This window comes from Hirundo rustica, unplaced genomic scaffold (genome assembly GCF_015227805.2).
Source record: "Hirundo rustica isolate bHirRus1 unplaced genomic scaffold, bHirRus1.pri.v3 scaffold_433_arrow_ctg1, whole genome shotgun sequence".
NCBI classification, from domain to species: Eukaryota; Metazoa; Chordata; class Aves; order Passeriformes; family Hirundinidae; genus Hirundo; species Hirundo rustica.
This window is the reverse complement of record NW_026690478.1, coordinates 1-24,352: the sequence shown is the minus strand read 5'-3', so window position 1 is coordinate 24,352 and position 24,352 is coordinate 1. Positions and strand designations below refer to the sequence as shown.

The 24,352-nt window shown below is 64.5% G+C and overlaps 4 protein-coding genes across 4 annotated transcripts; 3 read left to right on the top strand and 1 right to left on the bottom strand.

The window, feature by feature from the left end:
• The first annotated feature begins 3,514 nt into the window (after window positions 1-3,514).
• On the top strand, window positions 3,515-5,316 carry LOC120748013 (basic proline-rich protein-like). Its single transcript, XM_040054083.1, has 3 exons — window positions 3,515-4,037; window positions 4,340-4,425; window positions 4,951-5,316. The coding sequence occupies exons 1-3, from the start codon at window positions 3,917-3,919 to the stop codon at window positions 5,314-5,316; spliced, it is 573 nt and encodes a 190-aa protein (XP_039910017.1). The 5' UTR covers window positions 3,515-3,916.
• On the top strand, window positions 5,287-10,783 carry ERCC1 (ERCC excision repair 1, endonuclease non-catalytic subunit). The gene is made up of 9 exons (XM_040054085.2): window positions 5,287-5,997; window positions 6,530-7,006; window positions 7,253-7,356; window positions 7,476-7,575; window positions 8,224-8,300; window positions 8,393-8,492; window positions 9,193-9,264; window positions 10,379-10,447; window positions 10,533-10,783. Exons 1-9 carry the CDS (start codon window positions 5,881-5,883, stop codon window positions 10,584-10,586), a joined length of 1,170 nt encoding a protein of 389 aa, XP_039910019.1. The 5' UTR covers window positions 5,287-5,880; the 3' UTR covers window positions 10,587-10,783.
• Window positions 10,677-12,562, bottom strand: POLR1G (RNA polymerase I subunit G). The gene is made up of 3 exons (XM_040054086.2): window positions 12,467-12,562; window positions 12,141-12,258; window positions 10,677-11,179 (listed from the first exon to the last, which is right to left on the bottom strand). The coding sequence occupies exons 1-3, from the start codon at window positions 12,471-12,473 to the stop codon at window positions 10,732-10,734; spliced, it is 573 nt and encodes a 190-aa protein (XP_039910020.1). The 5' UTR covers window positions 12,474-12,562; the 3' UTR covers window positions 10,677-10,731.
• A 225-nt stretch (window positions 12,563-12,787) lies between these two features.
• On the top strand, window positions 12,788-24,158 carry LOC120748012 (relA-associated inhibitor-like; the record flags this gene model as incomplete). Its single annotated transcript, XM_058424413.1, has 12 exons — window positions 12,788-12,830; window positions 13,516-13,598; window positions 13,777-13,900; window positions 14,049-14,141; window positions 15,842-15,905; window positions 16,673-16,795; window positions 17,100-17,285; window positions 18,430-18,528; window positions 19,212-19,288; window positions 19,428-19,809; window positions 22,144-23,311; window positions 23,648-24,158. Coding segments are annotated over exons 5-12 (2,601 nt in total), but the record flags the coding sequence as incomplete, so codon positions are not given.
• Between the last annotated feature and the right edge of the window lie 194 nt (window positions 24,159-24,352).

Below are 24,352 nucleotides of genomic sequence, written 5' to 3'. Positions count from 1 at the left end.
TTTGGGACTCTGGAAAGGGAATTTGGGAATTGCAGCAGAGATGCCCGTGATGTACAGGGCAGGCTGCCTGCGGGACGGTACGGAGAATTCCTGGGAATTTCGGGGATTTGGGGGATTTTAGAGGGAATTTTGAGGATTTTAGAGTGCGTTTTGGGGTTCTAGAAGGGGATATTCGGGATTTCAGAGGGAAATTTGGGGTTCTCGAAGGGAATTTTGGGGGTTGTAGAAGGAATGTTTGGATTTGAGAGGGAATTTGGGGATCCCAGTTGGGAATTTCGCCATTCCAGCAGGGAATTTGGGGATTTGAGAGGGAATCTGGGGATTCCAGGAGGGAGTTTTGGGATCCCAGCAGAGAAATTGGGGATTCTAGAGAGGAATTTCAGGATCCCAACAGGGAATTTGGGGATTTGAGAGGGAATTTCAGGATCCCAGCAGGAAATCCGGGGATTGGGGATCCTCCCTCCTCTCCCCATCCCGAATTCCCGATGTTTTTCACCCGCTCTCCGCAGACGTGGTGTTCTTCATTTACCTCTAGGAATTCCACAGGGAATTCGGGGATTTCAGAGGGAATTTGGGGATTCTCAAGAGGAATTTGGGGATTCCGGCGGGAATTTGGGGTTCCCAGAAGGGAATTTCGCCATTCCAGCGGGAATTTGGGGATCCCAGAAGGGAATTTCGCCGTTCCAACGGGAATTTGGGGATCTCAGAGGGAGTTTGGGGATCCCAGCCAGGGAATCCCGGGATCCTCCCTCCTCTCCCCGTCCCAAATTCCCGAATTCCCGATGTTTTTCCCCCCCCTCTCTCCGCAGACGTGGTGTTCTTCATTTACCTCTACCAGCGCTGGATCTACCGCGTGGACCCCACGCGCGTCAACGAATTCGGGGGCACCGGGGAGACCCCCAAAGCCCCCCGCCCCTCCCCCAGCCCCACAGCGCTGCCCCCCGCCCCTCCCCCAGCCCCCCACAAACCCCCGGAGGACAAAAAGAAGGATTAACCCCTCCCCCACCCCTCCTCGGACCCAAAATTCCCAAAAAAAACCCCAAACCCCACAAAAAAAATCCCCTCCACGTTTGGGGGGCGGTGGGGGAGGGCTGGGGGGGCCCCTCCCGGATTTCCTGCGTCCCCATTGGTCAGGACGGGATTTTGGGGGGGGGTGGGGGGGTGAGGGGGGGGTGTTTTTTGGGGGGGGGGGAGGGGGTGTCCCTGTTCTCCCCCTTCCCCTTTTCCCCTCTCCGGCGTCGCCTCCCGGATTTTGTCACGTCGTCCCTGTCGTGCTCCATCCATCCCCATCGTCCGCTGTGGTAGGAAAAGTGTCCACGGAGCCATAAAGAGCTGATTTCACTCCAAAAAAAAAAACAACAAAAAAAAAAACCCACAAATTCCAAATTTATTCTTTTCCTTTCATCAGCTTTTTCGGGGATTTCCTCACGCTTTTAGGGTTTCCTGACCATTTGGCATTTTTTGAGGGGGGTTTTTCCCAGTTTCTTGAGGGGTTTTTCCCGATTTTTTGAGGGTTTTTTCTGCTTTTTTGAAGGGATTTTTCCCCAATTTTTTGAGGGGGTTTCCTGCTTTTTTGGAGCCTTTTTCTGAGGGGATTTTTCCCGCCTTTTTCTGAGGGAGATTTTTTCCCGTCTTTTTCTGAGGGGGATTTTTCCCACCTTTTTCTGAGGGGAATTTTTCCCGCCTTTTTCTGAGGGGGATTTTTTCCCCTCGCCTTTTTCTGAGGGGGATTTTTCCTGCCTTTTTCTGAGGGGGATTTTTTCCCGCCTTTTTCTGAGGGGGATTTTTCCCGCCTTTTTCTGAGGGGGATTTTCCCGCCTTTTTCTGAGGGGATTTTTCCCGCCTTTTTCTGAGGGGGATTTTTCCCGCCTTTTTCTGAGGGAGATTTTTCCCACCTTTTTCTGAGGGAGATTTTTTCCCGCCTTTTTATGAGGGGGATTTTCCTGCCTTTTTCTGAGGGGGATTTTTTCCAGCCTTTTTCTGAGGGGGATTTTCCTGCCTTTTTCTGAGGGGGATTTTTTCAGCCTTTTTCTGAGGGAGATTTTTCCCGCCTTTTTCTGAGGGGGATTTTTTCCTGCCTTTTTCTGAGGGAGATTTTTTCCTGTCTTTTTCTGAGGGGGGGATTTTTTTCCCGCCTTTTTCTGAGGGAGATTTTTTCCTGCCTTTTTCTGAGGGGGATTTTCCCGCCTTTTTCTGAGGGGGATTTTTTCCCGCCTTTTTCTGAGGGGGATTTTTCCCGCTTTTTTCTGAGGGGAGGATTTTTTTCCCCCGCCTTTTTCTGAGAGTTTTTTCCCTATTTTTGTGAGGGGTTTTCCTGCTTTTTTTGACGGGATTTTGCGGCTTCTTTTAGGGGATTTTATTGCCTTTTTTTTGAGGGATTTTTCCCACCTTTTTTGAGGTGATTTTCCTGCTTTTTTGTGAGGGGGTTTTCCGGCTCTTTTGGGGGAATTTTCCTGCTTTTTTCAGGGGATTTCCCTGCTTTTTTGAGGGGCTTTTCCCACCTTTTTGGCGGCTTTCCCCACTTTTTTTGAAGCATCTTCACGTATTTTGGGGAGATCTTCCCACTGCTTGGAGGGATATTTCCACTTTTTGGGTGGTTTTTCCTGCTTTTCAGGGCAGTTTTCCCACTTCTTCGGGGGTATTTTCTCACCAATTCGAGATTTTTCCCAATTTGGGGGCGGATATTTCCACTTCATTGTGGGTTTCCACACTTTTTGTGGGATTTTTCCCAATTTTGGGGGGGTTTTCCCACTTTTGGGTGGTGGTTATTTCCACTTTATTGTCAGTTTTCACACTTTTGGGAGGAATTTTCCCTCTTTGCAGGATTTCCCCTTTTTGGGGCAGTTTCCCCATTTTTCTGGGGAGGTTTTCCCACTTTTGGGGGGAATTTTCTCACTTTTAGGGGGGAATTTCCCACTTTTCATGGAGGCTTTCCTGCTTTTTTGGGGGATATTTCCACTTTATTGTGGATTTTCACATTTCTGAGGGGAATTGTCTCACTTTTGGGGGGGATTTTCCCACTTTTCGTGGAGGCTTTCCTGCTTCTTGGGGGGATATTTCCACTTTATTGTCGGTTTTCACATTTCTGGGGCGATTTTCCCGTTTTTGGGCGGGGATTTTCCCACTTTTTGGGCGGTTTTCCTGCTTTTTCAGGGATTTTCCCATCTTTTTTTTTTCTTGGAAAAGTCGCCTCGGGTGGAGCAGCAGCTCCAGGGATGAGGGAGCCCCAATCTGGGGGTGTCCCGGTAATTTTGGGGGGTGTCCCGGTAATTTTGGGGGGGTCGCGGGGGTCTCTCCGTGTCCCCCTCCCCTCCTCCCGCCAGTCACGTGTCACGGGCAGCGGCCCCGCCCCTCGGCCACGTGCCCCGAGCAGGCCCCGCCCCCTCACGTGTCCCAGCACCGGCCCCGCGGCCGCACGCGGCGCGCGGAGGGCACGTGACCTGGAGCGGCAGCTCCCATTGGCCGCCGGAGCTGTCGGTCAAACTCGGAGAGGGCGGGACGCGGGTGGGGCTTGGGGAGTCCTGGGTTCGCCCTCAGAACCGGGACCGGGGACCCCGAACGGGAACCGGCACCGGGACCCTAAGAACCGGCACCGGAGCCACCTGACCGGGCTCGGAGCCCCCGGACCGGGACCCCAAGAACCGGCACCGGGACCCCCGAACGGGAACCGGACCGGGACTGCAAGAACCGGCACCGGAGCCCCCGAACGGGAACCGGATCGAGACCCCCTGATCGGGACCGGAGCCCCCGAACGGGACCAGGGCCGGCGATCCACAGATCGGAGCTCCGGACCGGGACCGGGACCGGAGTCCCCCGAACAGGACTGGGACCCCCTGACCGGATCCCCCGGTGACCGGCACCGGCAGCCCCTGACCGGCACCGGGAGCCCCGGGACCCCCTGACCGGGGCCGCCCCGATGCCGGACGAGCCGGGGGCGACCCCGCGGTCCCCCCTGGCCCAGAACCCTCCGGGGACCCCCCAAAAAGGGGCGCAGCCCCCCCCGGGCAGCGACTCCGAGCAGGATTCGGGATTTTCAGGTAGGAGGGGGCGGCGCCCGGTGCCGGGGGTCCCGTCCTGAGGGTCCCATCCCTTCTCCCGGGGGTCCCCGGTCCTGGGGGTCCCAGAGATCCCGATCCTGGGGATCCTGGGGCTCCTGTCCCTTGTCCCTTGTCCTGGGGGTCCCAGTCCCGGAGATCCCGAGCCCGAGGGTCCTATCCCTTGTCCCGGGGGTCCCGCTCCTTGTCCCGGGGATCCCGGGGGTCCTGTCCTTTGTCCCGGGGGTCCCGGGGGGGTCCTGTCCTTTGTCCCGGGGTTCCCGGGCTCATTCCCGCCCCGGCAGATTCCGGCTCGGAGCACCTGGGCAGGTGCGAGGGGACGGACACGGAGGAGCCGCTCGGCCTCAGCCACTCCCACCCGGGCCCGCAGGTAACGGGATCGGCACCGGGACCGCATGGTTCCGGTAGCGGGATGGGCTGGATCCCTGAGCATCCGGTACCGGGATGATTTAAACCCCGATGGTTCCGGTACCGGGATGGGCTGGATCCCTGAGCATCCGGTACCGGGATGATTTAAACCCCGATGGGATGGGCTGGATCCCTGAGCATCCGGTACCGGGATGGGCTGGATCCCTGAGCATCCGGTACCGGGATGCTCCAAATCCCGATGGTTCTGGTACTGGGACGATCCAAACCCCGATGGTTCTGGTATTGGGCCGTTCCCCATCTCGCGGTTCCGGTACCAGACCGATCTAAACCCTGATGGTTTCGGTACCGGTCTGCTCCAAACCCCGCTGTTCCGGTACCGGTCCGATCCAAACCCCGCTCTCCCGGTACTGGGCTGTTCCAAACCTCATGGTTCCGGTACCGCTCCGATCCAAACCCCGCGGTCCCGGTACCGGGCTGCTCCGTGCCTCCATCCCCGGTCACTTTTTGTCCCCGTCCTGTCCCGCAGCCCCCGGGATCCGCTCGGGACCCGCGTCCCCTCCTGCTCCTGCTCCGCGCCCCTCCCGCCGCCGCCGCCTGCCCGGAGGGGTCCCGGCCGTGCCCCCCGGTGCCGCCGGTGCCGCCGTCGCCGTGTCCCCGCGGCTCCCTGGGCGGGGCGCTGCTGGCGGCGCTGGCGCTGCGCACCGGGGCCCTGCTCCGCCACAACCGCCGCACGCAGGGCGACATCGCGACGCTGCGGCGACACACGCGGCTGCTGGCCCGGGCCACCCGCGACCCCCGGCTGTGGCCCCGCCTGTGTCGCCTGCTGGGACCCTCCGGGGGTCCCCGGGAGCCCCGCGGGTTTGGGGAGGGGGCGGGAGGGGGCGGGCAATAAAGGGGTGGCGCCCATCTGGCTCCGTTCGGTGGCGTTTGGGGACTTCCAGGGATCCTTGTCCCCTCCCTCTGGTGGCCCTTGGGGTCCCGCGCGTGTCCCCAGACCCGGTGGCCTCCAGGGTCCCCCAGTGTCCCCCCCCCCGTGTCCCCATTGTCGCACGGGGGGCGTGGCCTTTGCGCTATAGCCCCACCCCCAGCCCGGAGCCCCCGCCCCACTCCCTTGAAGGGGCTGGGGCGTGGTCAAAATTTTTGATTGACAACGCCGCTGTCCAATCGTGAGGGAGAGACTCGGCCACGCCCCTTCCGCGGCACCGGAGCGCGCGCGGCGGCTCCGGAACCCCAAAACCGAACCGGGGACCCCAAAACCGAACCGGGGACCCCAAAACCGAACCGGGGACCCCAAAACCGGACACGGGACCCCCCCGGAACCGACACAGGGACCCCAAAGCCGAACCCGGGACCCCAAAACCGAACCCGGAACCTCCCAGAACCGGCACCCGGGACCGCCCCCCTTAACCGGCACCGGGACCTCTCCGAATCAGTCCCGGGACCCCCGAACCCCGCCATGGACCCGGACCCGAATCCCGGAGCCGCCACCGACCCGGAACCGGCAGCGGAACCGGCAGCGGCGGGGAAGCGGCGGCGTTTCACGCTCCGGCAGGAGGGTCCCGACGAACCCCCGGTACCGGCGGTGGCGGGGAGGGGACCGGGGACATCACGGGGACACCGGGAGTGACCGGGGAAGGGACCGGGGACATCACGGGGACACCGGAAAGGGGACAGGACCGGGGAGGGGACACCGGGGAAGGGACTGGGGACATCACGGGAACACCGGAGAGGGGACAGGACCGGGGAGGGGACACCGGGGAAGGGACTGGGGACATCACGGGAACACCGGAGAGGGGACAGGACCGGGGAGGGGACACCGGGAGTGACCGGGGAAGGGACCGGGGACATCACGGGGACACCGGAGAGGGGACAGGACCGGGGAGGGGACACCGGGGAAGGGACCGGGGACATCACGGGGACACCGGGAGTGACCGGGGAAGGGACCGGGGACATCACGGGGACACCGGGGACCGAACGGAGAACCGGGAACGGGGGCTTGGGGACACCGGGAGTGACCGGGGACATGGCGGGGCACCGGGAAGGGAGCGCGGGGGTGACCGCGGTGTCCCCACGGGTGACCGGAGCTGTCCCCGTGTCCCCGCCAGGTCCCGTCGCTGTTCAGAGCCTCCGGGGCCGCGCCCCGCCCGGGGCCGGTGCCGGGGCCGGTGCCGGTTCCGATCCCACCCGGTTCCGGTTCTTACGCCGAGTTCGTGGTGCGGGGATCGGGGGGCGCCGGGAAGGAGCCGCGGGGAACCACGGGGACCCACGGGGGGCAGGACCGGGACCAGGGTCAGAACCGGGACCGGGATCAGAACCGGGACAGGGATCAGAACCAGAACCGGGCCAGGGATCAGAACCGGGAACGGGATCAGAACCGGGAACGGGATCAGAACCGGGATCAGGAACAGAACCAGAACCGGGATCAGGATCCCGGAGCCACCGGAACCGCCCCCTCGGGATCCATCCCGACCCCCGGGGACCGGGATCAGAACCAGGAGCAGAACCGGGCCCGGGAGGTTCCGGCCCTGCCCGTGCTCAAACCGGGCACCAAGAGCAGCAGCATCATCGTCAGCCCGCGGCAGGTGGGCGGGGCCATGTCGCGACATGAGGGGGGTGTGTCTGTCCCGCAATATCATGGGGTTTGGGGCTCATATCGTGACATTGGGGGGGTTCTGATCCCCGATATGACGGGGTTTGGGGCTCTTGTCATGACATGGGGACAGTTCTGCCCCCGATATCGCGGGGTTTGGGGTCATATCGCGACACGGGGGCGGGGGGGGGTCTGTCCCCCGACATGTCGCGACATGCCCCTCCCCGGCTGTCCCCAGCGCGGCAATCCGGTGCTGAGGTTCATCCGCAACGTCCCCTGGGAGTTCGGGGACGTCGTCCCCGACTACGTCCTGGGCCAGAGCAGCTGCGCGCTCTTCCTCAGGTGAGCACAGGTGTGCACAGGTGTGTCGGGTGTGCACGGGTGTGTCAGGTGTGCGCAGGTGTGATGGGTGACCCCAGGTGTCCCCAGGTGACCCCAGGTGTGTCCCTGTCCCCCCCCAGTCTCAGGTATCACCACCTGAACCCCGATTACATCCACGAGCGGCTCCGGGCTCTGGGGCGGAGCTTCGGCCTCCAGGTGCTGCTGCTGCAGGTGGACGTGGTGAGGTGGCACCGTCACTTTGTCACATTGTCACTGTCACATTGTCACTGTCACATTGTCATTGTCACCCTGGCATTGTCACCCTGTGTCCCCTCCCTGTCCTCATCCAGGTGCTGCTGCTGCAGGCGGACGTGGTGAGGTGGCACCGTCACTTTGTCACTGTCACATTGTCACTGTCACATTGTCACATTGTCACTGTCACACTGTCACTGTCACACTGTCACTGTCTCCGTCACTGCTGCCGTCGCATTGTCATTGTAACGTTGTCGCTGTCGTTGTCATTGTCACCTTGTCACTGTCGCCTTGTCACTGTCACCTCGTAATTGTCACTGTCATTGTCACTGTCTGTCCTGTCGCTGTCCCCTCACCTGTCCCTGTGTCCCCATCCCTGTCCCCTCACCTGTCCCCGTGTCCCCTCACCTGTCCCCATGTCCCCTCACCTGTCCCCTCACCTGTCCCCGTGTCCCCATCCCTGTCCCCGTGTCCCCACACCTGTCCCCTCACCTGTCCCTGTGTCCCCTCACCTGTCCCCTCACCTGTCCCCGTGTCCCCTCACCTGTCCCCGTGTCCCCATATCCCCTCACCTGTCCCCTCACCTGTCCCCGTGTCCCCTCACCTGTCCCCTCACCTGTCCCCGTGTCCCCCCAGCGTGACCCCCACCAGTCTCTCAAGGACCTGGCCAAGGTTTGTCTCCTCACCGACTGCACCTTGCTGCTGGCCTGGAGGTACGACGGCGCCGCCCCGTGTCCCCGTGTCCCCGTGCGTGTCACCTGGGCCACCCCGGGCTGTCCCCACCTGTCCCCACCTGTCCCCGCAGCCCCGAGGAGGCCGCCAGGTACCTGGAGACCTTCAAAGCCTATGAGCAGAAACCCCCGGACCTGCTCAAGGAGCGCCTGGAGCACGACTTCCTCTCACGGGTCCGTGTCCCCAGGTGTCCCCAGGTGTCCCCAAGGGTCCCCAAAGTGTCATCAGGTGTCCCCAGGGTGTCCCCAGGTGTCCCCAAGGTGTCCACAAGGGTCCTCAGTGTGTGCTCAGTGTCCCCAAGGTGTCTACAAGGGTCCTCAGGAGTCCCCAAGGTGTCCTCAGGTGTCCACAAGGTGTCCACAGGTGTCCCCAAGGAGTCCCCAAAGTGTCATCAGGTGTCCCCAGGGTATCCCCAAGGTGTCCACAAGGGTCCTCAGTGTGTGCTCAGTGTCCCCAGGGTGTCCCCAAGGTGTCTACAAGGGTCCTAAGGTGTCCACAGGTGTCTACAAGGGTCCCCAGGTGTCCCCAAGGTGTCCACAGGTGTCCCCAAGGGTCCCCAGTGTGTGCTCAGTGTCCCCAGGTGTCCCCAAGGTGTCCCCAAGGGTCCCCAAAGTGTCATCAGGTGTCCCCAGGGTGTCCCCAAGGTGTCCCCAAGGGTCCCCAGTGTGTGCTCAGTGTCCCCAGGGTGTCCCCAAGGGTGTCCACAGGTGTCCCCAAAGGTCCCTAAGGCTCCACAAGGTGTCCACAAGTGTCCCCAGGTGTCCCCAGATGTCCCCCAAGCGATGTCTCCAGGTGTCCCCAAGTGTCCCCAAACCTGTCCCTGAGTGTCCCCAAGTGTCCCCAGGTGTCCCCAGAGCGATGTCCCCTCCCCAGGTGACAGAGTGCCTGACCAGCGTCAAGTCCGTGAACAGAACGGACGCCCTGAGCCTGCTGGGCACCTTCGGGGTGAGTGACACGGGGACGTGGCCAGGTGCCACCCGGGGCTGTCCCCTGCCGCTGTCACCGCCCCGAGCCTGTCACCTCTGTGTGCCACCCTCCCTGAGCCTGTCACCTCAGTGTCACCTCCCTGAGCCTGTCACCTCTGTGTGCCACCCTCCCTGAGCCTGTCACCTCAGTGTCACCTCCCTGAGCCTGTCACCTCTGTGTGCCACCCTCCCCGAGCCTGTCACCTCAGTGTCACCTCCCCGAGCCTGTCACCTCCGTGTGCCACCCTCCCTGAGCCTGTCACCTCCGTGTGCCACCCTCCCTGAGCCTGTCACCTCCGTGTGCCACCCTCCCTGAGCCTGTCACCTCTGTGTGCCACCCTCCCTGAACCTGTCACCTCTGTGTGCCACCCTCCCTGAGCCTGTCACCTCTGTGTGCCACCCTCCCCGAGTTTGTCACCTCAGTGTCACTGCCCCGAGCCTGTCACCTCCGTGTGCCACCCTCCCTGAGCCTGTCACCTCTGTGTGCCACCCTCCCTGAACCTGTCACCTCTGTGTGCCACCCTCCCTGAGCCTGTCACCTCAGTGTCACCTCCCCGAGCCTGTCACCTCCGTGTGCCACCCTCCCCGAGTTTGTCACCTCAGTGTCACTGCCCCGAGCCTGTCACCTCCGTGTGCCACCCTCCCTGAGTTTGTCACCTCGGTGTGCCACCCTCCCTGAGCCTGTCACCTCCCCGAGCCTGTCACCTCCATGTGCCACCCTCCCCGAGTTTGTCACCTCCCCGAGTTTGTCACCTCACTGTCACCTCCCCAGTTTTGTCACCACAGTGCCACCTTCCACAAGTTTGTCACCTCCGTGTCCCCATTCCCGAGTTTGTCACCTCGCTGTCCCCTCCTGAGTTTGTCACCTGTCCCCTCCTGAGTTTGTCACCTGTCCCCTCCCCGTTTGTCACCTGTCCCCTCCCCGTTTGTCACCTCGCTGTCCCCTCCCCGTTTGTCACCTGTCCCCTCCCCGTTTGTCACCTCGCTGTCCCCTCCCCGTTTGTCACCTGTCCCCTCCCCGTTTGTCACCCCGCTGTCCCCTCCCCGTTTGTCACCTGTCCCCTCCCCGTTTGTCACCCCGCTGTCCCCCGCAGTCGCTGGCGGCCGTGGCGGGCGCGTCCCGGGAGGATTTGTCCCTCTGTCCCGGCGTGGGACCCCAAAAGGTGAGCGACAACGTGACAAAAAGTGACAAAGTGACACCGGGGACACCCCGTGTCCCTCCTCGTGTCACCTTCTGTCCCCAACCAGGCCAAGCGACTCTTCGACGTCCTGCACGAGCCTTTCCTCAAGACCCCTCGGTGACCCCAAAATCCCACAAAATCCCCCCAAAATCCTCCAAAATCCCCCAAAATCTCCCCAAAATCCCCCCAAATCCCGATTTTTTGTTTTTTTTTTTTTGTAATAAATGACGTTTACTGGTGACACAGGTGACACTCGGGGCGGGGGGTCACTCCCCCTCCTCCCGTTTCTGCTTCTTCTTCTTCTTCTTCCTCTTGGCCACCTCGGGGGGGTCCTGGGGGGGTCCCGGCCCCTCCCCGGGCTCCGGCGTCCCCGCGTCCCCGAGTGCCACCGTGTCCCCGAGTGCCACCGTGTCCCCGAGTGCCACCGCGTCCCCGAGTGCCACCGCGGCCTTCGGCCTCTTCCTCTTCCTCGCGGCCGGGGGTGCCCCCGGGGGGGTCCCGAAGCTGCGGGTGATGGTGAGGGACCCCCGCAGCGGGGGGGCGCAGCCCAGGGACCCCCCCGGGGGGACGGGGGACAGCAGCAGGGGACAGTCCTGTCCCCCCGGGCCACCCCGCAGCACGTAGAGCTCAGCGGCGTTGTCGTTGTCATTGTCACCGCCCGGGGGGGTCCGGAGCCGCTCCAGGCCGTTCAGGGGCACCGGGCAGCCCTCGAGGCTGCGGGAGGGGGGACACTGGCGTTGTCACCTCCCCTCGTTGGCTTTGTCACCCCGCATTGGCATTGTCACCCCCTTATGGGCATTGTCACCCCACATTGGCATTGTCACCCCCCATTGGCATTGTCACCCCGCATTGGCATTGTCACCTTCCCTCATTGGCATTGTCACCCCACATTGGCATTGTCACCTTCCCTCATTGGCATTGTCACCTTCCCTCATTGGCATTGTCACCCCACATTGGCATTGTCACCTTCCCTCATTGGCATTGTCACCCCACATTGGCATTGTCACCTCCCCACATTGGCATTGTCACCTTCCCTCACTGCCATTGTCACCTTCCCTCATTGGCATTGTCACCCCCTTATGGGCATTGTCACCTTCCCTCATTGGCATTGTCACCCCACATTGGCATTGTCACCTTCCCTCACTGCCATTGTCACCTTCCCTCATTGGCGTTGTCACCTTCCCTCATTGGCGTTGTCACCCCCCATTGGCACTGTCACCCCCCTCCCATTGGCATTGTCACCTACTCGCACTGGCATTGTCGCCCCCACAATGGTGTTGTCACCCCCCCATTGGCACTGTCACCCCCCTCATTGTCACTGTCACCCCCCAGTGACACCGTGACCCCCCCCCCCCATGTCCCTGTGACATCTCCATTGTCACCCCCCCCATGTCCCCATTGCCACGCCATCGTCACCCCCCAGACCCCGCTGTCCCCTCTCATTGTCACCCCCATGTCCTCATTGTCCCCTCCGGTTGTCACCCCCCTCTTGTCCCCCCCCCCCACTGTCACCCCCCCCGTGTCCCCACTGTCACCCCGTTGTCACCTCCCCACTGTCCCCCCGGTGTCCCCGCTGTCCCCCCCCGTCCCCGTTGTCCCCCGGTGTCCTCGATGCCCCCCCCCCCCTGTCCCCACTGTCCCCCCCACCGTGTCCCCACTGCCCCCCCGGTGTCACCTCTGGGGACAGAAGTCAGCGGGGGCTCGGATCAGCCACAGCTCCGAGCCGGGACCCCCCAGCGGGGTCCCCCCGGCCACCGCCTCGAACTCGGGGGGACACTGGAACCGCAGCGGCCCTGGGGACACGCGTGTCACCGCCGGGCCACCCACGATGTCCCCAATGTCGTCCCCCCCCCACGCCCACGTGTCCCCCCGCGCATCCCCGCTCCCGCCGCGTCCCCAATCCCCGCCGCGTCCCCGCGCCCCCCGTCACCCCCAGACCCCCCCAGTGTCCCCCCCCGTGTCCCCAATGTCCCCTCGATGTCCCCAATGTCCCCTCCTCACCCTCCATGCCGCCGCCGCGTGCCCGGCCGGCTCCGCCTCCCCCCGTCCCGCCGCGCACTTGGTACGGTCCTGGGCGTGCCGAAGGGGCGTGGCCTCGCTCCGACCACGCCTCCCCATCTCCTTATACGGGAGTGGGCGTGGCCCGGCCGCGGGCGGCCCCGGCGGCATTTAAAGGTACAGCGACCCCCGGAACGGCCCCGGCCCGGGGGGAGCGGGGGGGGGGAACCGGGGCCTCGGGGGGCTCGGGGGGCACCGGAGGGGAGGGGCGGAGCTTTGGGGAGGGGGAGATCCGGGCCGGGCCGGGCTCCCGGCGTGCACCGGGACGGGACGGGCGGGGGCGTGGCTGGGAGGAGCCGAGCTGCAGGTACCGGGGAGGGGGGGGGAGAAGTTTGGGTGCCGGGACCCCCCCCGTGGGAACGGGGAACCCCCCCCTCCCCGAGGGATTGAATCGTTCCCGTGGGACCCGAATCGTTCCCGTGGGACCCCCCCTCGTGATCCAAATCCTTCCCGTGGGACCCCCCCCGGGATCCAAATCCTTCCCGTGGGATCCGAATCCTTCCCGTGGGACCCCCCCCCGCGTGGCCCCCCAAATCCTTCCCGTGGGACCCCGTGGGATCCGCCCCCCTCCCGTGGGATCCGTTCCCTCCTCCCGGGATTCCTTTCCCGTGGGATCCGTTCCCCACCCGTGGGGTCCGCCCCTCTCCCGTGGGATCCATTCCTTTCCCGTGGGATTATTCCAGCCCCACCCGCGATCCCTTTCCCGTGGGATCCGTTCCCCCCCCCCCTCCCGGGATTCCTTTCCCGTGGGATCCGCGGCTCTGCCCCCCACCCACCCCCGGCACCCCGGGGCGCAGGGTGCGGCCCCCCCCCCCCCCCCCCCCGCGCCCTCCCCCGCGTGACCCAGCGCTCTGGAATTGGGCGGAGAGGCCGCAGGGACGCGCCAGCGACACCGGCACCCACCGGGAGCCCTCCGGTAACCCCCGGGGCACCCACCGGGACCCCTCCGGTAACCCCCAGGTAACCACCGGGACCCCTCCGGTAACCCCCAGGTAACCACCGGCACCCACCGGGACCCCTCCGGTAACCCCCGGGACCCCTCCGGTAACCCCCGGGTACTCCCGGATACCCACAGGTAACCACCGGGAGCCCTCCGGTAACTCCCGGGCAGTCCCAGGAACCCACCGGGACCCACCGGGAGCCCTCCGGTAACCCCCAGGAACCCACCGGGGGCCCTCCGGTAACTCCCGGGCACTCCCAGGAACCCACCGGGGGCCCTCCGGTAACTCCCAGGTACCCCCGGATACCCCCAGGTACCCACCGGGACCCCTCCAGAACCCACCGGGAAGCACCAGAACCCACCGGCACCCACCGGGACCCCTCCAGTAACTCCTGGGTACCTCCAGGGACCCACCGGGACCCACCGGGAGCCCTCCGGTAACCCCCGGGCACTCACCGGCACCCACCGGGACCCCTCCGGTAACCCCCGGGTACCCCCAGGTACCCACCGGGACAAACCGGGAGCCCTCCGGTAACCCCCGGGGCACTCACCGGGACCCCTCCGGTAACCCCCGCGCACTCCCAGGTACCCCCGGGACCAACCGGAACCCCTCCGGTAATTCCCAGGCACCCACCGGGACCCACCGGAACCGCCCCGCACCCACCGGGACCCCCGCAGGTACCGGAGCCCCGGGTGGGATTTGGGGTACGGGCGGCAGCTCAGGGTCAGATTTGGGGTGTGGGGGGCAGGTCCCGGCCCCCCCTAGCTCAGATTTGGGGTGCAGGGTGAGGACTCAGGACCCCCCCCAGCTCAGATTTGGGGTGCAGGGGGCGGGTCCCGGTTCAGATTTGGGGTACCGGGGGTGGGTCCCGGACCCCTGGGTGGGATTTGGGGTGCGGGGGTCAGGACCCCCGGTCAGATTTGGGGGGCGGGGGGCGGGCCCCGGTTCAGATTTGGGGTGCAGGGGGGTGACTCAGGACCCCCCCCAGCTCAGATTTGGGGTGCGGGGAACCCCCCCAGCTCAGATTTGGGGTGCAGGGGGTGACTCAGGACCCCCCACAGCTCAGATTTGGGGTGCGGGGACCGCTCCCAGCTCAGATTTGGGGTGCTGCGGGTGGGGGTGACACCCAGGGCTCCCCGCGTCCCCTGGGTGTGTCCCCAATTCAGGGGTCCCTCACGCCCCCAGCCCCCCAAATCCGACCCGAACCCCCAAAAATCCCCCTCCCCAAAATTCCCTCTCCCCCCATGAAAACCCCACAGAACCCCCCAAAACCGGGGGTCCCACCCCTCTTTCTCGGGGTGGGGGGGGGGTCCCCATCAGGGCCCTGCCCCGGGGGGTGGGCGGAGGCCGCTCCCCCGATGGATTAATTAGCGCTAATTACTGTTAATCACTGTTAATTACTGTTGTGCTGCCGCCGCTGACGAGCCCCGAGCGGGTCCCGGCACGCCCCGCCCGCGGCGTTCCCAGGGCGGGGGGGGGCCCGGGGGGGGTCCCCAAACCCCCCAAAAATCCCCGGGACCCCCTCCCCACCCGGAGCCCTCTGCAGGAACCCCGAAAAAACCCGGATCCCCCCCAAAAAACATCCCAAAAACCTTCAAAAACCCGTAAATATAATTGAGTGTCACCGCCGTGTCCCCAGTGCCACCCCCGGTGTCCCCCCCGGTGTCCCCCCGGTGTCCCCTGACCCCCCCAGACCCCTGAGACCCCCCCAAATCCCCTTCCTCATCCCCGAGACCCCCTAAAAACCCCAGAACCCCCCCCAAAAATGCCCCAAACCCCTCAAAAAACCCCACAAACCCCATCAGGTGCCACCGCCGTGTCCCCAGTGCCACCCCCGGTGTCCCTCCGGTGTCTCCCCCGGTGTCCCCTGACCCCCCCAGACCCCTGAGACCCCCCCAAATCCCCTTCCTCATCCCCGAGACCCGCTAAAAACCCCAGAACCCCCCCAAAAAATGCCCCAAACCCCTCAAAAACCCCACAAACCCCATCGGGTGTCACTGCCGTGTCCCCAGTGCCACCCCCGGTGTCCCCCGGTGTCCCCTGACCCCCCCAAACCCCTGAGACCCCCCCCAAGTCCCCTTCCCCACCCCTGGGACCCTCCTAAAAACCCCAAAAAGCCCTAAACTGCCCCCAAACCCCACAAACCCCATCAGGTGTCACCGCCGTGTCCCCAGTGCCACCCCCAGTGTCGCCTGACACCCCCAGACCCCTGAGACCCCCCCAAATCCCCTTCCCCACCCCTGGGACCCTCCTAAAAACCCCAGAATCCCCCCAAAAAGCCCTAAACTGCCCCCAAACCCCACAAACCCCGTCAGGTGCCACCCCCCCGGTGTCCCCCCGGTGTCTTCTGACGCCCCCACCCCAAATGTCCCCCCAGGAGGTGACGATGGCGAGCGAGCGGCTGCGCAGCGCCCAGGACCTGCTGGACCTGACCTTCCAGTGTGAGCGGGGAGGGGGCTGCTTCTGGGGACCCCCACCCCAAATCCGAGCGTGTCACCCACCCTAAATCTGTGTGTGTCACCCTAAATCCGTGTGTCACCTCCCCAAATCCGTGTGTGTCACCCTAAATCTGTGCCACTCCAAATCTGTGTGTGTCACTCCAAATCCGTGTGTGTCAACCCCACCCCAAATCAATCTCCCCTCACCCCAAATCCTTTCCTCCCACCCCAAATCCCTCTCTGCACCCCAAATCCTCTCCCCTACCCCAAACCCATCTCCCCCACCCCAAACCCTCCCCTGACCCCAAACCCTTGCCCCCCACCCCAAACCGTCCCCTCACCCCATATCCATCTCCCCCACCCCAAATCCCCTGACCCCACACCCTTGCCCCCACCCCAAGCCCCCTGACCCCACGCCCTTGCCCCCACCCCAAATCCCCTGACCCCAAGCCCCCTCACCCCAAAGCCTTGCCCCCCACCCCAAACCCCTGACCCCAAACCCTTGCCCCCCACCCCAAATCCCCTCACCCCAAACCCTTGCCCCCCCCAATCCCCCTGACCCCAAACCCTTGCCCCCACCCCAAATCCCCTGACCCCACGCCCTTGCCCCCACCCCAAACCCCCTGACCCCAAATCCCCTCACCCCAAACCCTTGCCCCCACCCCAAATCCCCCCACCCCAAACCCCCTGACCCCAAACCCTTGCCCCCACCCCAAATCCCCCCACCCCAAACCCCCTCACCCCACACCCTCGCCCCCCCCTCTCGGCAGCGCTGGCCATGCAGCACATGGACCTGAAGCAGGTGGAGCTGGACACGGCCGTGGCCAAAGTGGACGAACTCTCCCGGCAGCTCGAGTCCCTCTGGACGGACGGGCCCGGACCCCCCCCCCAAAGTGAGACCCTTCAATTTGGGGAGGGGGCTTCCCCCCCGCTTCCATCCCCTCGTTTAAACCCCCCCCCCCAAAAAACCCCCTTTGTTTAACCCCCTCGTGCCCAGGAGCAGAGCGGCCGCCCGGGCCGGCGGAGCCTCCTCGGGGACAGCCTGGAACTGGGGGGGGGTCTCGGGGAGCCCCTGGGCAGCCCGGGCTCGCCGAGACCCCCTCCCCATTTCCTGGGGGGGGGCGGCGGCGACGAGCGCGCCCCCTCGCCCCGGCCCAAGGTGCTGGCGGTGCCGGGCTGCGGGGGGGGCGGCGGCAGAGCCCCCTCCCCACGGGGCCCCCCCCCGGCCCTACGAGTTCCTGGGGGGGCTCGGGGGGTCCCCGCGGGCCGGGGAGGGGCCGGGGGGGGCGTTCTTGGCCGAGAGACCCCCGGCGCCCCCCCCGTACGAGGTGCAGGGGCTGTACCCGAGCCTGAGCGGCGCCCCCGGAACGTTCTGGGCTCAGGGTAAGGGGACGATGGGGGGGACAAAGGGGGGGGACAATGGGGGGACACCGAGGGGACACGGGGAGGAGGCGGGGGGGGGTTTGGGCCACCTGGGGTGTCCCCAAACCCTTCCAAAGTGTCCCCAAACCATCCCAGGGTGTCCCCAACCTATCCTGGGGCGTCCCCAACCCATCCCAAGATATCTCAGACCTTCTCAGGGCGTCCCAAACCCATCCTAAGATGTCCCCAAACCTTCCCAAGGTGTCCCCAAACCCTCCCAAGATGTCCCCAAACCCTCCCAAGATGTCCCCAGCCCATCTCGGGGTGTCCCCAATCCCTCTTGAGCTGTCCCCAGCCCATCCCAGGATGTCCCCAACCCCTCCTGGGCTGTCCCCAACCCATCCCAAGATATCTCAAACCCATCCTAAGATGTCCCCAAACCTTCCCAAAGTGTCCCCAAACCTTCCCAAGGTGTCCCCAAACCCTCCCAAGATGTCCCCAGCCCATCTCAGGGTGTCCCCAACCCCTCCTGGGCTGTCCCCAAACCTTCCCGAGTTGTCTCCAAACTCTTCCAAAGTGTCCCCAAACCGTGCCAGGATGTCCCCAAACCATCCCAAGTTGTCCCCAAACCATCCCAAGATGTCCCCAATCCCTCTCGAGCTGTCCCCAGCCCATCTCAGGGTGTCCCCAATCCCTCCTGGGCTGTCCCCAACCCATCCCGAGGTGTCTCAAACCCTCTCAGGGTGTCCCCAGACCCTCCCAAAGTGTCCCCAAACCATCCTGAGCTGTCCCCAAACCATCCCAGGGTGTCCCCAAACCCTCCCAAATTGTCCCAAACTTATCCCAGGGTGTCCCCAAACCCTCCCAGGGTGTCCCCAAACCCTCCCAAGGTGTCCCCAACCCACCCCAAGGTGTCTCCAAACCCTCTCAGGGTGTCCCCAACCCACCCCAAGGTGTCTCCAAATCCTCTCAGGGTGTCCCCAAACCCTCCCAAGGTGTCCCCAACCCATCCCAGGTTGTCCCCAGACCTGTCCCCATGTCCCCAACCCCTCCCGGGCTGTCCCCAACCCCTGTCCCCGTGTCCCCAACCCCTGTCCCTGTGTCCCCATTCCCTGTCCCCGTGTCCCAATGTCCCCATCCCCTGTCCCCGTGTCCCCGACCCCAGATGACCTCGGCGTCAAACGGCGGCCGCACAAAAGTTGGAACGAGTCCGACCTGGACGTGGCCTACGAGAAAAAACCGCCCGGCTCGGGGGGCTACGAGCGTGAGAGGGGGGCCGGGGGGGCCGGGGGGACACCTGGGGACACCGGGGGACACCGGGGGACACCTGGGGGTGGCACTGGGGGGGGCGGGGGTGGCACCTGATGGGGTTTGGGGGGGATTTGGGGGGGATCTGAGGCTTTTTTGGGGGATCTCGAGGGTAGGAAAGGGGATTTGGGGGGGGTCTCAGCGGTCTGGGGGTGTCAGGGGACACCGGGGGGACACCAGGGGGTGGCACTGGGGGGACAGGGGGGGCACCTGATGGGGTCTGGGGGGGATTTGGGGGGGATCTGAGGCTATTTTGGGGGTCTCAGGGGTAGGAAAGGGGATTTGGGGAGGGTCTCAGGGGTCTGGGGGTGTCAGGGGACACCAGGGGGTGGCACCTGATGGGGCTTGGGGGGTTTTTGGGGGGGTTTTTGGGGACATTTGGGAATATTTTGGGGGGTGGCCTGGACAATTTTTGGAGGGGCAGTTTAGGATGGGGAGGGGGTTCCAGGGCTGTTTTTGGGGGGGTCTGGGGGCTTTTTTGGGTGGGTTTAGGATGAAGAGAACATTCTGGAGAAGGGTTTTTTGGGGTGGGTCCAGACCTTTCGGAGGCATCCCCGCCTTTTTAAGGGACGGCAGCTTTTTTTTTTTTTGTGGGGGGTCCCCAAACCCACCCCCCCACCTCCCCCGATCCCATCCCAGGGACCCCCGAGGGACAAGCGAGACCCCCGCTGGGGCTCTGGAGAGAATCCAGCCTGGACGGGGCCGGGCCGGGCAAGGTGAGCCCGAAATTTTAATGCTTTTTTTTTCATTTTTGAATTGAGCTCGGTTTTATTTTAAAACCGCGCAGCGCGCCCCCACCCCCCAAAAAAAAAATTTAAACCCCCCCCCAAAAAAACCCTTTTTTAACCCTTTCAGGACGGCGCTTTCGCCCCTCACAGCGCCACGCTGCCCCGCAATTACAAGCTGTCGCCTCTGGAGCGGGAGCGGCGGCAGGACGGGGGGGCCCCGGCGGCGATTTTCCGCTCGCCCCCCGCCGCCAGGACGCTGCCCCGCGGCTGGCAGCCGGTGTCGCGCATCCCCGTGCCCCCCCCGGCCGCCGGGAGACCCCCCCGCCACAAGCCGCTGCCCCTCTCCATGATTTTCCGGCTGCAGAAGGCGTTCTGGGAGCAGGGAGGCGCCGGCCTGGCCCCGAGGGGCTTCCAGCCTCTGCTCGCCCCCCAAGGCGGGGGGGGCCGGGGGTCGCCCCAAAAGCTGCCGGCCGTCGGCGTGGGACCCCCCGGGATGGGCGGGGGGGAAGGTGAGGGGTGGGTTTGAGGGGGTAAAAAGGGGGAGTTGGGGGGTAAAAATGGGATTGGGGGGGTAAAAATGGGATTTGGGGGGGTAAAAGGGGGGTAAAAGGGGAATTGGGGGGGTAAAAACGGGATTTGGGGGGGTAAAAATGGGATTTGGGTGGGTAAAAGGGAGATTTGGGGGGGTCTTGTGGTCTCAGAGGGGGAGTAAAAGGGGGGTTTGGGGAGATAAAAGAGGATTTGGGGGGGTAAAAAGGGGATTTGAGGGGGTAAAAGGGGGGTAAAAGGGGAATTGGGGGGGTAAAAATGGGATTGGGGGGTAAAAGGGAGATTTGGGGGGGTTGGGGTCTCAAAGGGGGGGTAAAAGGGGGGTTTGGGGAGATAAAAGAGGATTTGGGGGGGTAAAAAGGGGATTTGAGGGGGTAAAAAGGGGATTTGGGGGGGTAAAAATGGGATTTGGGGGGGTTTTGTGGTCTCAGAGGGGGGGTAAAAGAGGATTTGGGAGGTAAAAAGGGGGATCTGGGGGGGTTGGGGGTCTCAAAGGGGGGGTAAAAGGGGGATTTTGGGAGATAAAAAGGGGATTTGGAGGAGTTGGGTGTCTCAAAGGGGGGTAAAAATGGGATTTGGGGGGGTAAAAATGGGATTTGGTTGGGTAAAAATAGGATTTGGGAGGGGTAAATAGGGGATTTGGGGGTAAAAAATGGGATTTGAGGGGGTAAAAGGGGGATTTGGGATGGGTTGGGGGTCTCAAAGGGGGGTAAAAGGGGGATTTTGGGGGAGGTTTGGGGGTAATAAGGGGGTTTTAAGGGGAGTTCTTGGGGTCTCGGGTGGGTTAAAGGGGGCTTGGGGGGGGTTTGAGGGGTCTGGAGGGGGGATAAAAATGGGTTTGTGGGGGAGAGTCGGGGTTATTGGGGAGGGGTCTGCACAGATTCCGCACTCCCCAGTCCAGTCCATCTCCTCTCTCTGACACCCCCAATTTAGGGAGGGCTTCCCCCTTTACCTCCCCCCTCCCCAATTCCACGGTCTCCCCCCTTTTTTCCCTCCCTAGTTACGGGGTCTCCCCCGTTTATCCCTCCCCAATTCCGGGGGTCTCCCCCCTTTATCCCCCCAATTCCAGGGGTCTCTCCCCTTTATCCCCCCCCCCCAATTCCAGGGCTCTCCCCCTCACTCCCCCCTCCCATCTCCCCCCTTTATCCCTCCCCAATTCCAGAGGTCTTCCCCCTTTATCCCCCCAATTCCAGAGGTCTTCCCCCTTTATCCCCCCAATTCCAGGGGTCTCCCCCCTCACTCCCCCCTCCCATCTCCCCCCTTTATCCCTCCTCAATTCCAGGGGTCTCCCCCCTTTATCCCCCCAATTCCAGGGGTCTCCCCCCTTTATCCCCCCCTCAATTCCAGGGCTCTCCCCCTCACTCCCCCCTCTCATCTCTCCCCTTTATCCCCCCCCAATTCCAGGGGTCTCCCCCCTTTATCCCCCCCAATTCCAGGGGTCTCCCCCCTTTATCCCCCCAATTCCAGGGGTCTCCCCCCTTTATCCCCCCCCAATTCCAGGGGTCTCCCCCTCACTCCCCCCTCCCATCTCCCCCCTTTATCCCTCCCCAATTCCAGGGGTCTCCCCCGTTTATCCCCCCCCCCAATTCCGGGGGTCTCCCCCTCACTCCCCCCTCCCATCTCCCCCCTTTATCCCCCCCCAATTCCAGGGGTCTCTCCCCTTTATCCCTCCCCAATTCCAGGGGTCTCCCCCGTTTATCCCCCCCCCCCAATTCCGGGGGTCTCCCCCTCACTCCCCCCTCCCATCTCCCCCCTTTATCCCCCCCCCAATTCCAGGGGTCTCTCCCCTTTATCCCTCCCCAATTCCAGGGGTCTCCTCCCTTTATCCCCCCAATTCCAGGGGTCTCCCCCCTTTATCCCTCCCCAATTCCAGGGGTCTCTCCCCTTTATCCCCCCCCAATTCCAGGGGTCTCCCCCTCACTCCCCCCTCCCATCTCCCCCCTTTATCCCTCCTCAATTCCAGGGGTCTCTCCCCTTTATCCCTCCTCAATTCCAGGGGTCTCTCCCCTTTATCCCTCCCCAATTCCAGGGGTCTCCTCCCTTTATCCCCCCAATTCCAGGGGTCTCCCCCCTTTATCCCTCCCCAATTCCAGGGGTCTCTCCCCTTTATCCCCCCCCAATTCCAGGGGTCTCCCCCTCACTCCCCCCTCCCATCTCCCCTCTTTATCCGTCCCCAATTCCAGGGGTCTCTCCCCTTTATCCCCCCCCCAATTCCAGGGGTCTCCCCCCTTTATCCCCCCCCCAATTCCAGGGCTCTCCCCCTCACTCCCCCCTCTCATCTCCCCCCTCCCCAGCCCCGCTCCGCCCCGCTCTCCCCGAGCCCCCCGCGCCGACCCCTCCGGAGACCGAGGCCGAGCTGGAGCGGCTCCTGCGCGGCTCCGACGCCGAGGCCGCGGCGGAGGGACCCCCGGAGGGACCCCCGGAATGTCCCCCCGAGGGACCCCCGGCCCGCCCGCTGAGCCCCACGCGGCTGCAGCCGCTGCTGCCGCCCGAGGCGCGCCGGGTGCCCGAGTTCCAGGAGGTGGCCCGGGTGCTGGCCGAGATGCCGAGGCCCCTGAAGCGCCGCGGCTCCATGGAGCAGAGCCCCGGCCCCGCCGCGGCCCCGTCCCGCGCCCGGCAGTACCGGCAGCTCATCACCCGCCTGCTGCACCGCCCGCCCGCGCCGGGCGACGGCTCCGCCGAGGTGGCCCTGTCGCTGTCACCTCCTCCTGCTGCTGCTGCTGCTCCTGCCGTGGAGAGCTCGGCGCTGGTGGCACCGGCGGTGGCGGCGGCCGCGGTGCCGGTGAGCGGTGGCGGAGGGGACGGGGCGGGGGGAGGGTGGGGCCGGGAGGTGTCGAACGGTGTCGTTGTCCCTTGGAGACCCCCGAGGTGTCGCACGGTGTCATTGTCCCCTGGAGATCCCCCTGGTCATTGTCCCCTGGAGATCCCCGAGGTGTCATTGTCCCATGGAGATCCCTTGGTCATTGTCCCCTGGAGATCCCCGAGGTGTCGTTGTCCCCTGGAGATCCCCGAGGTGTCGCATGGTGTCATTGTCCCCTGGAGACCCTCTGGTCATTGTCCTCTGGAGATCCCCGAGGTGTCATTTTCCCCAGGAGATCCCCCTGGTCATTGTCCCCTGGAGGTCCCCGAGGTGTCGCACAGTGTCATTGTCCCCGGGAGATCCCCCGGTCATTGTCCCCTGGAGATCCCCGAGGTGTCACATGGTTTCATTGTCCCCTGGAGACCCTCTGGTCATTGTCCCCTGGAGATCCCCGAGATGTCGCACGGTGTCGTTGTCCCCTGGAGATCCCCCTGGTCATTGTCCCCTGGAGACCCTCTGGTCATTGTCCTCTGGAGATCCCCGAGGTGTCATTGTCCCCTGGAGATCCCCGAGATGGTGCACAGTGTCGTTGTCCCCGGGAGATCCCCCGGTCATTGTCCCCTGGAGATCCCCCTGGTCATTGTCCCTCGGGGACACCCGAGGTGTGTTTGTCCCCTGGATTGCCCTGGGGGTGTCCTCTGTGTCCCCAAGGTCCCCAGGGTGTCCCGGAGCGGTGTCCCCAATGTCCGGGGTGGTATCCCCAATGTCCGGGGTGGTGTCCCCAGTGTCCGGGGTGGTGTCCCCAATGTCCGGGGTGGTGTCCCCAATGTCAGGGGTGCTGTCCCCCGTGTCCCCGGTGTCCCCTGAGCTCTCCCCGCTGCGGCAGGAGCTGCACTCGGCCCTGCGGGACCCCTCCTCACCCTGGGGGTGTCCCGGGGTGGTGTCCCCAATGTCAGGGGTGGTGTCCCCAATGTCTGGGGTGATGTCCCCAATGCCAGGGGTGCTGTCCCCGGTGTCCGGGGTGGTGTCCCCCGTGTCCGGGTGCTGTCCCCGGTGTCCCCTGAGCTCTCCCCGCTGCGGCAGGAGCTGCGCTCGGCCCTGCGGGACCCCTCCTCACCCTGGGGGTGTCCCGGGGTGATGTCCCCAATGTCCGGGGTGGTGTCCCCCATGTCCCTGGTGTCCCCTGAGCTCTCCCCGCTGCAGCAGGAGCTGCGCTCGGCCCTGCGGGACCCCTCCTCGCCCCGGGGGTGTCCCGGGGTGGTGTCCCCAATGTCCGGGATGGTGTCCCCAATGTCAGGGGTGGTGTCCCCAATGTCTGGGGTGCTGTCCCCCGTGTCCCCGGTGTCCCCTGAGCCCTCCCCGCTGCGGCAGGAGCTGCGCTCGGCCCTGCGGGACCCCTCGTGCCCGCGGCGCCGCCCCGGGGCCCGGGTGCGCCTGAACCCGCTGGTGCTGCTGCTGGACGCGGCGCTGACCGGGGAGCTGGACGTGGTGCAGCAGGCGGTGGCAGAGGTGACAGCGGGGACAGGGGGGACAGCGGGGGACAGGGGGGGACGGGGGGGACAGCGGGGGACAGCGGGGACGGGGGGGGGGACACGGAGAAGGGGTGGGGGGCGGCGGGAACAGGGACAGAGGGTGGGGGACAGTGGGGACACAGGACAGGGGTGCAGACAGCGGTGACGGGGTTGGGGACAGTGGGGACATTG

What these genes read in the sequence shown, in the direction of transcription:
- POLR1G (XM_040054086.2), bottom strand. An exon ending in GCTGACTTCTGTCCCCAGAG is followed by an intron (nt 11,180 to 12,140) that starts GTGACACCGGGG and finishes CCCCTCCCGCAG; the next exon opens with CCTCGAGGGCTGCCCGGTGC.
- ERCC1 (XM_040054085.2), top strand. Translation starts at nt 5,881, where the DNA reads ATGGACCCGGACCCGAATCCCGGAGCCGCCACCGACCCGGAACCGGCA. An exon ending in AGCTGCGCGCTCTTCCTCAG is followed by an intron (nt 7,357 to 7,475) that starts GTGAGCACAGGT and finishes GTCCCCCCCCAG; the next exon opens with TCTCAGGTATCACCACCTGA. An exon ending in AGCACGACTTCCTCTCACGG is followed by an intron (nt 8,493 to 9,192) that starts GTCCGTGTCCCC and finishes TCCCCTCCCCAG; the next exon opens with GTGACAGAGTGCCTGACCAG.
- LOC120748013 (XM_040054083.1), top strand. Translation starts at nt 3,917, where the DNA reads ATGCCGGACGAGCCGGGGGCGACCCCGCGGTCCCCCCTGGCCCAGAAC. An exon ending in GCAGGATTCGGGATTTTCAG is followed by an intron (nt 4,038 to 4,339) that starts GTAGGAGGGGGC and finishes CCGCCCCGGCAG; the next exon opens with ATTCCGGCTCGGAGCACCTG. An exon ending in ACTCCCACCCGGGCCCGCAG is followed by an intron (nt 4,426 to 4,950) that starts GTAACGGGATCG and finishes CCTGTCCCGCAG; the next exon opens with CCCCCGGGATCCGCTCGGGA.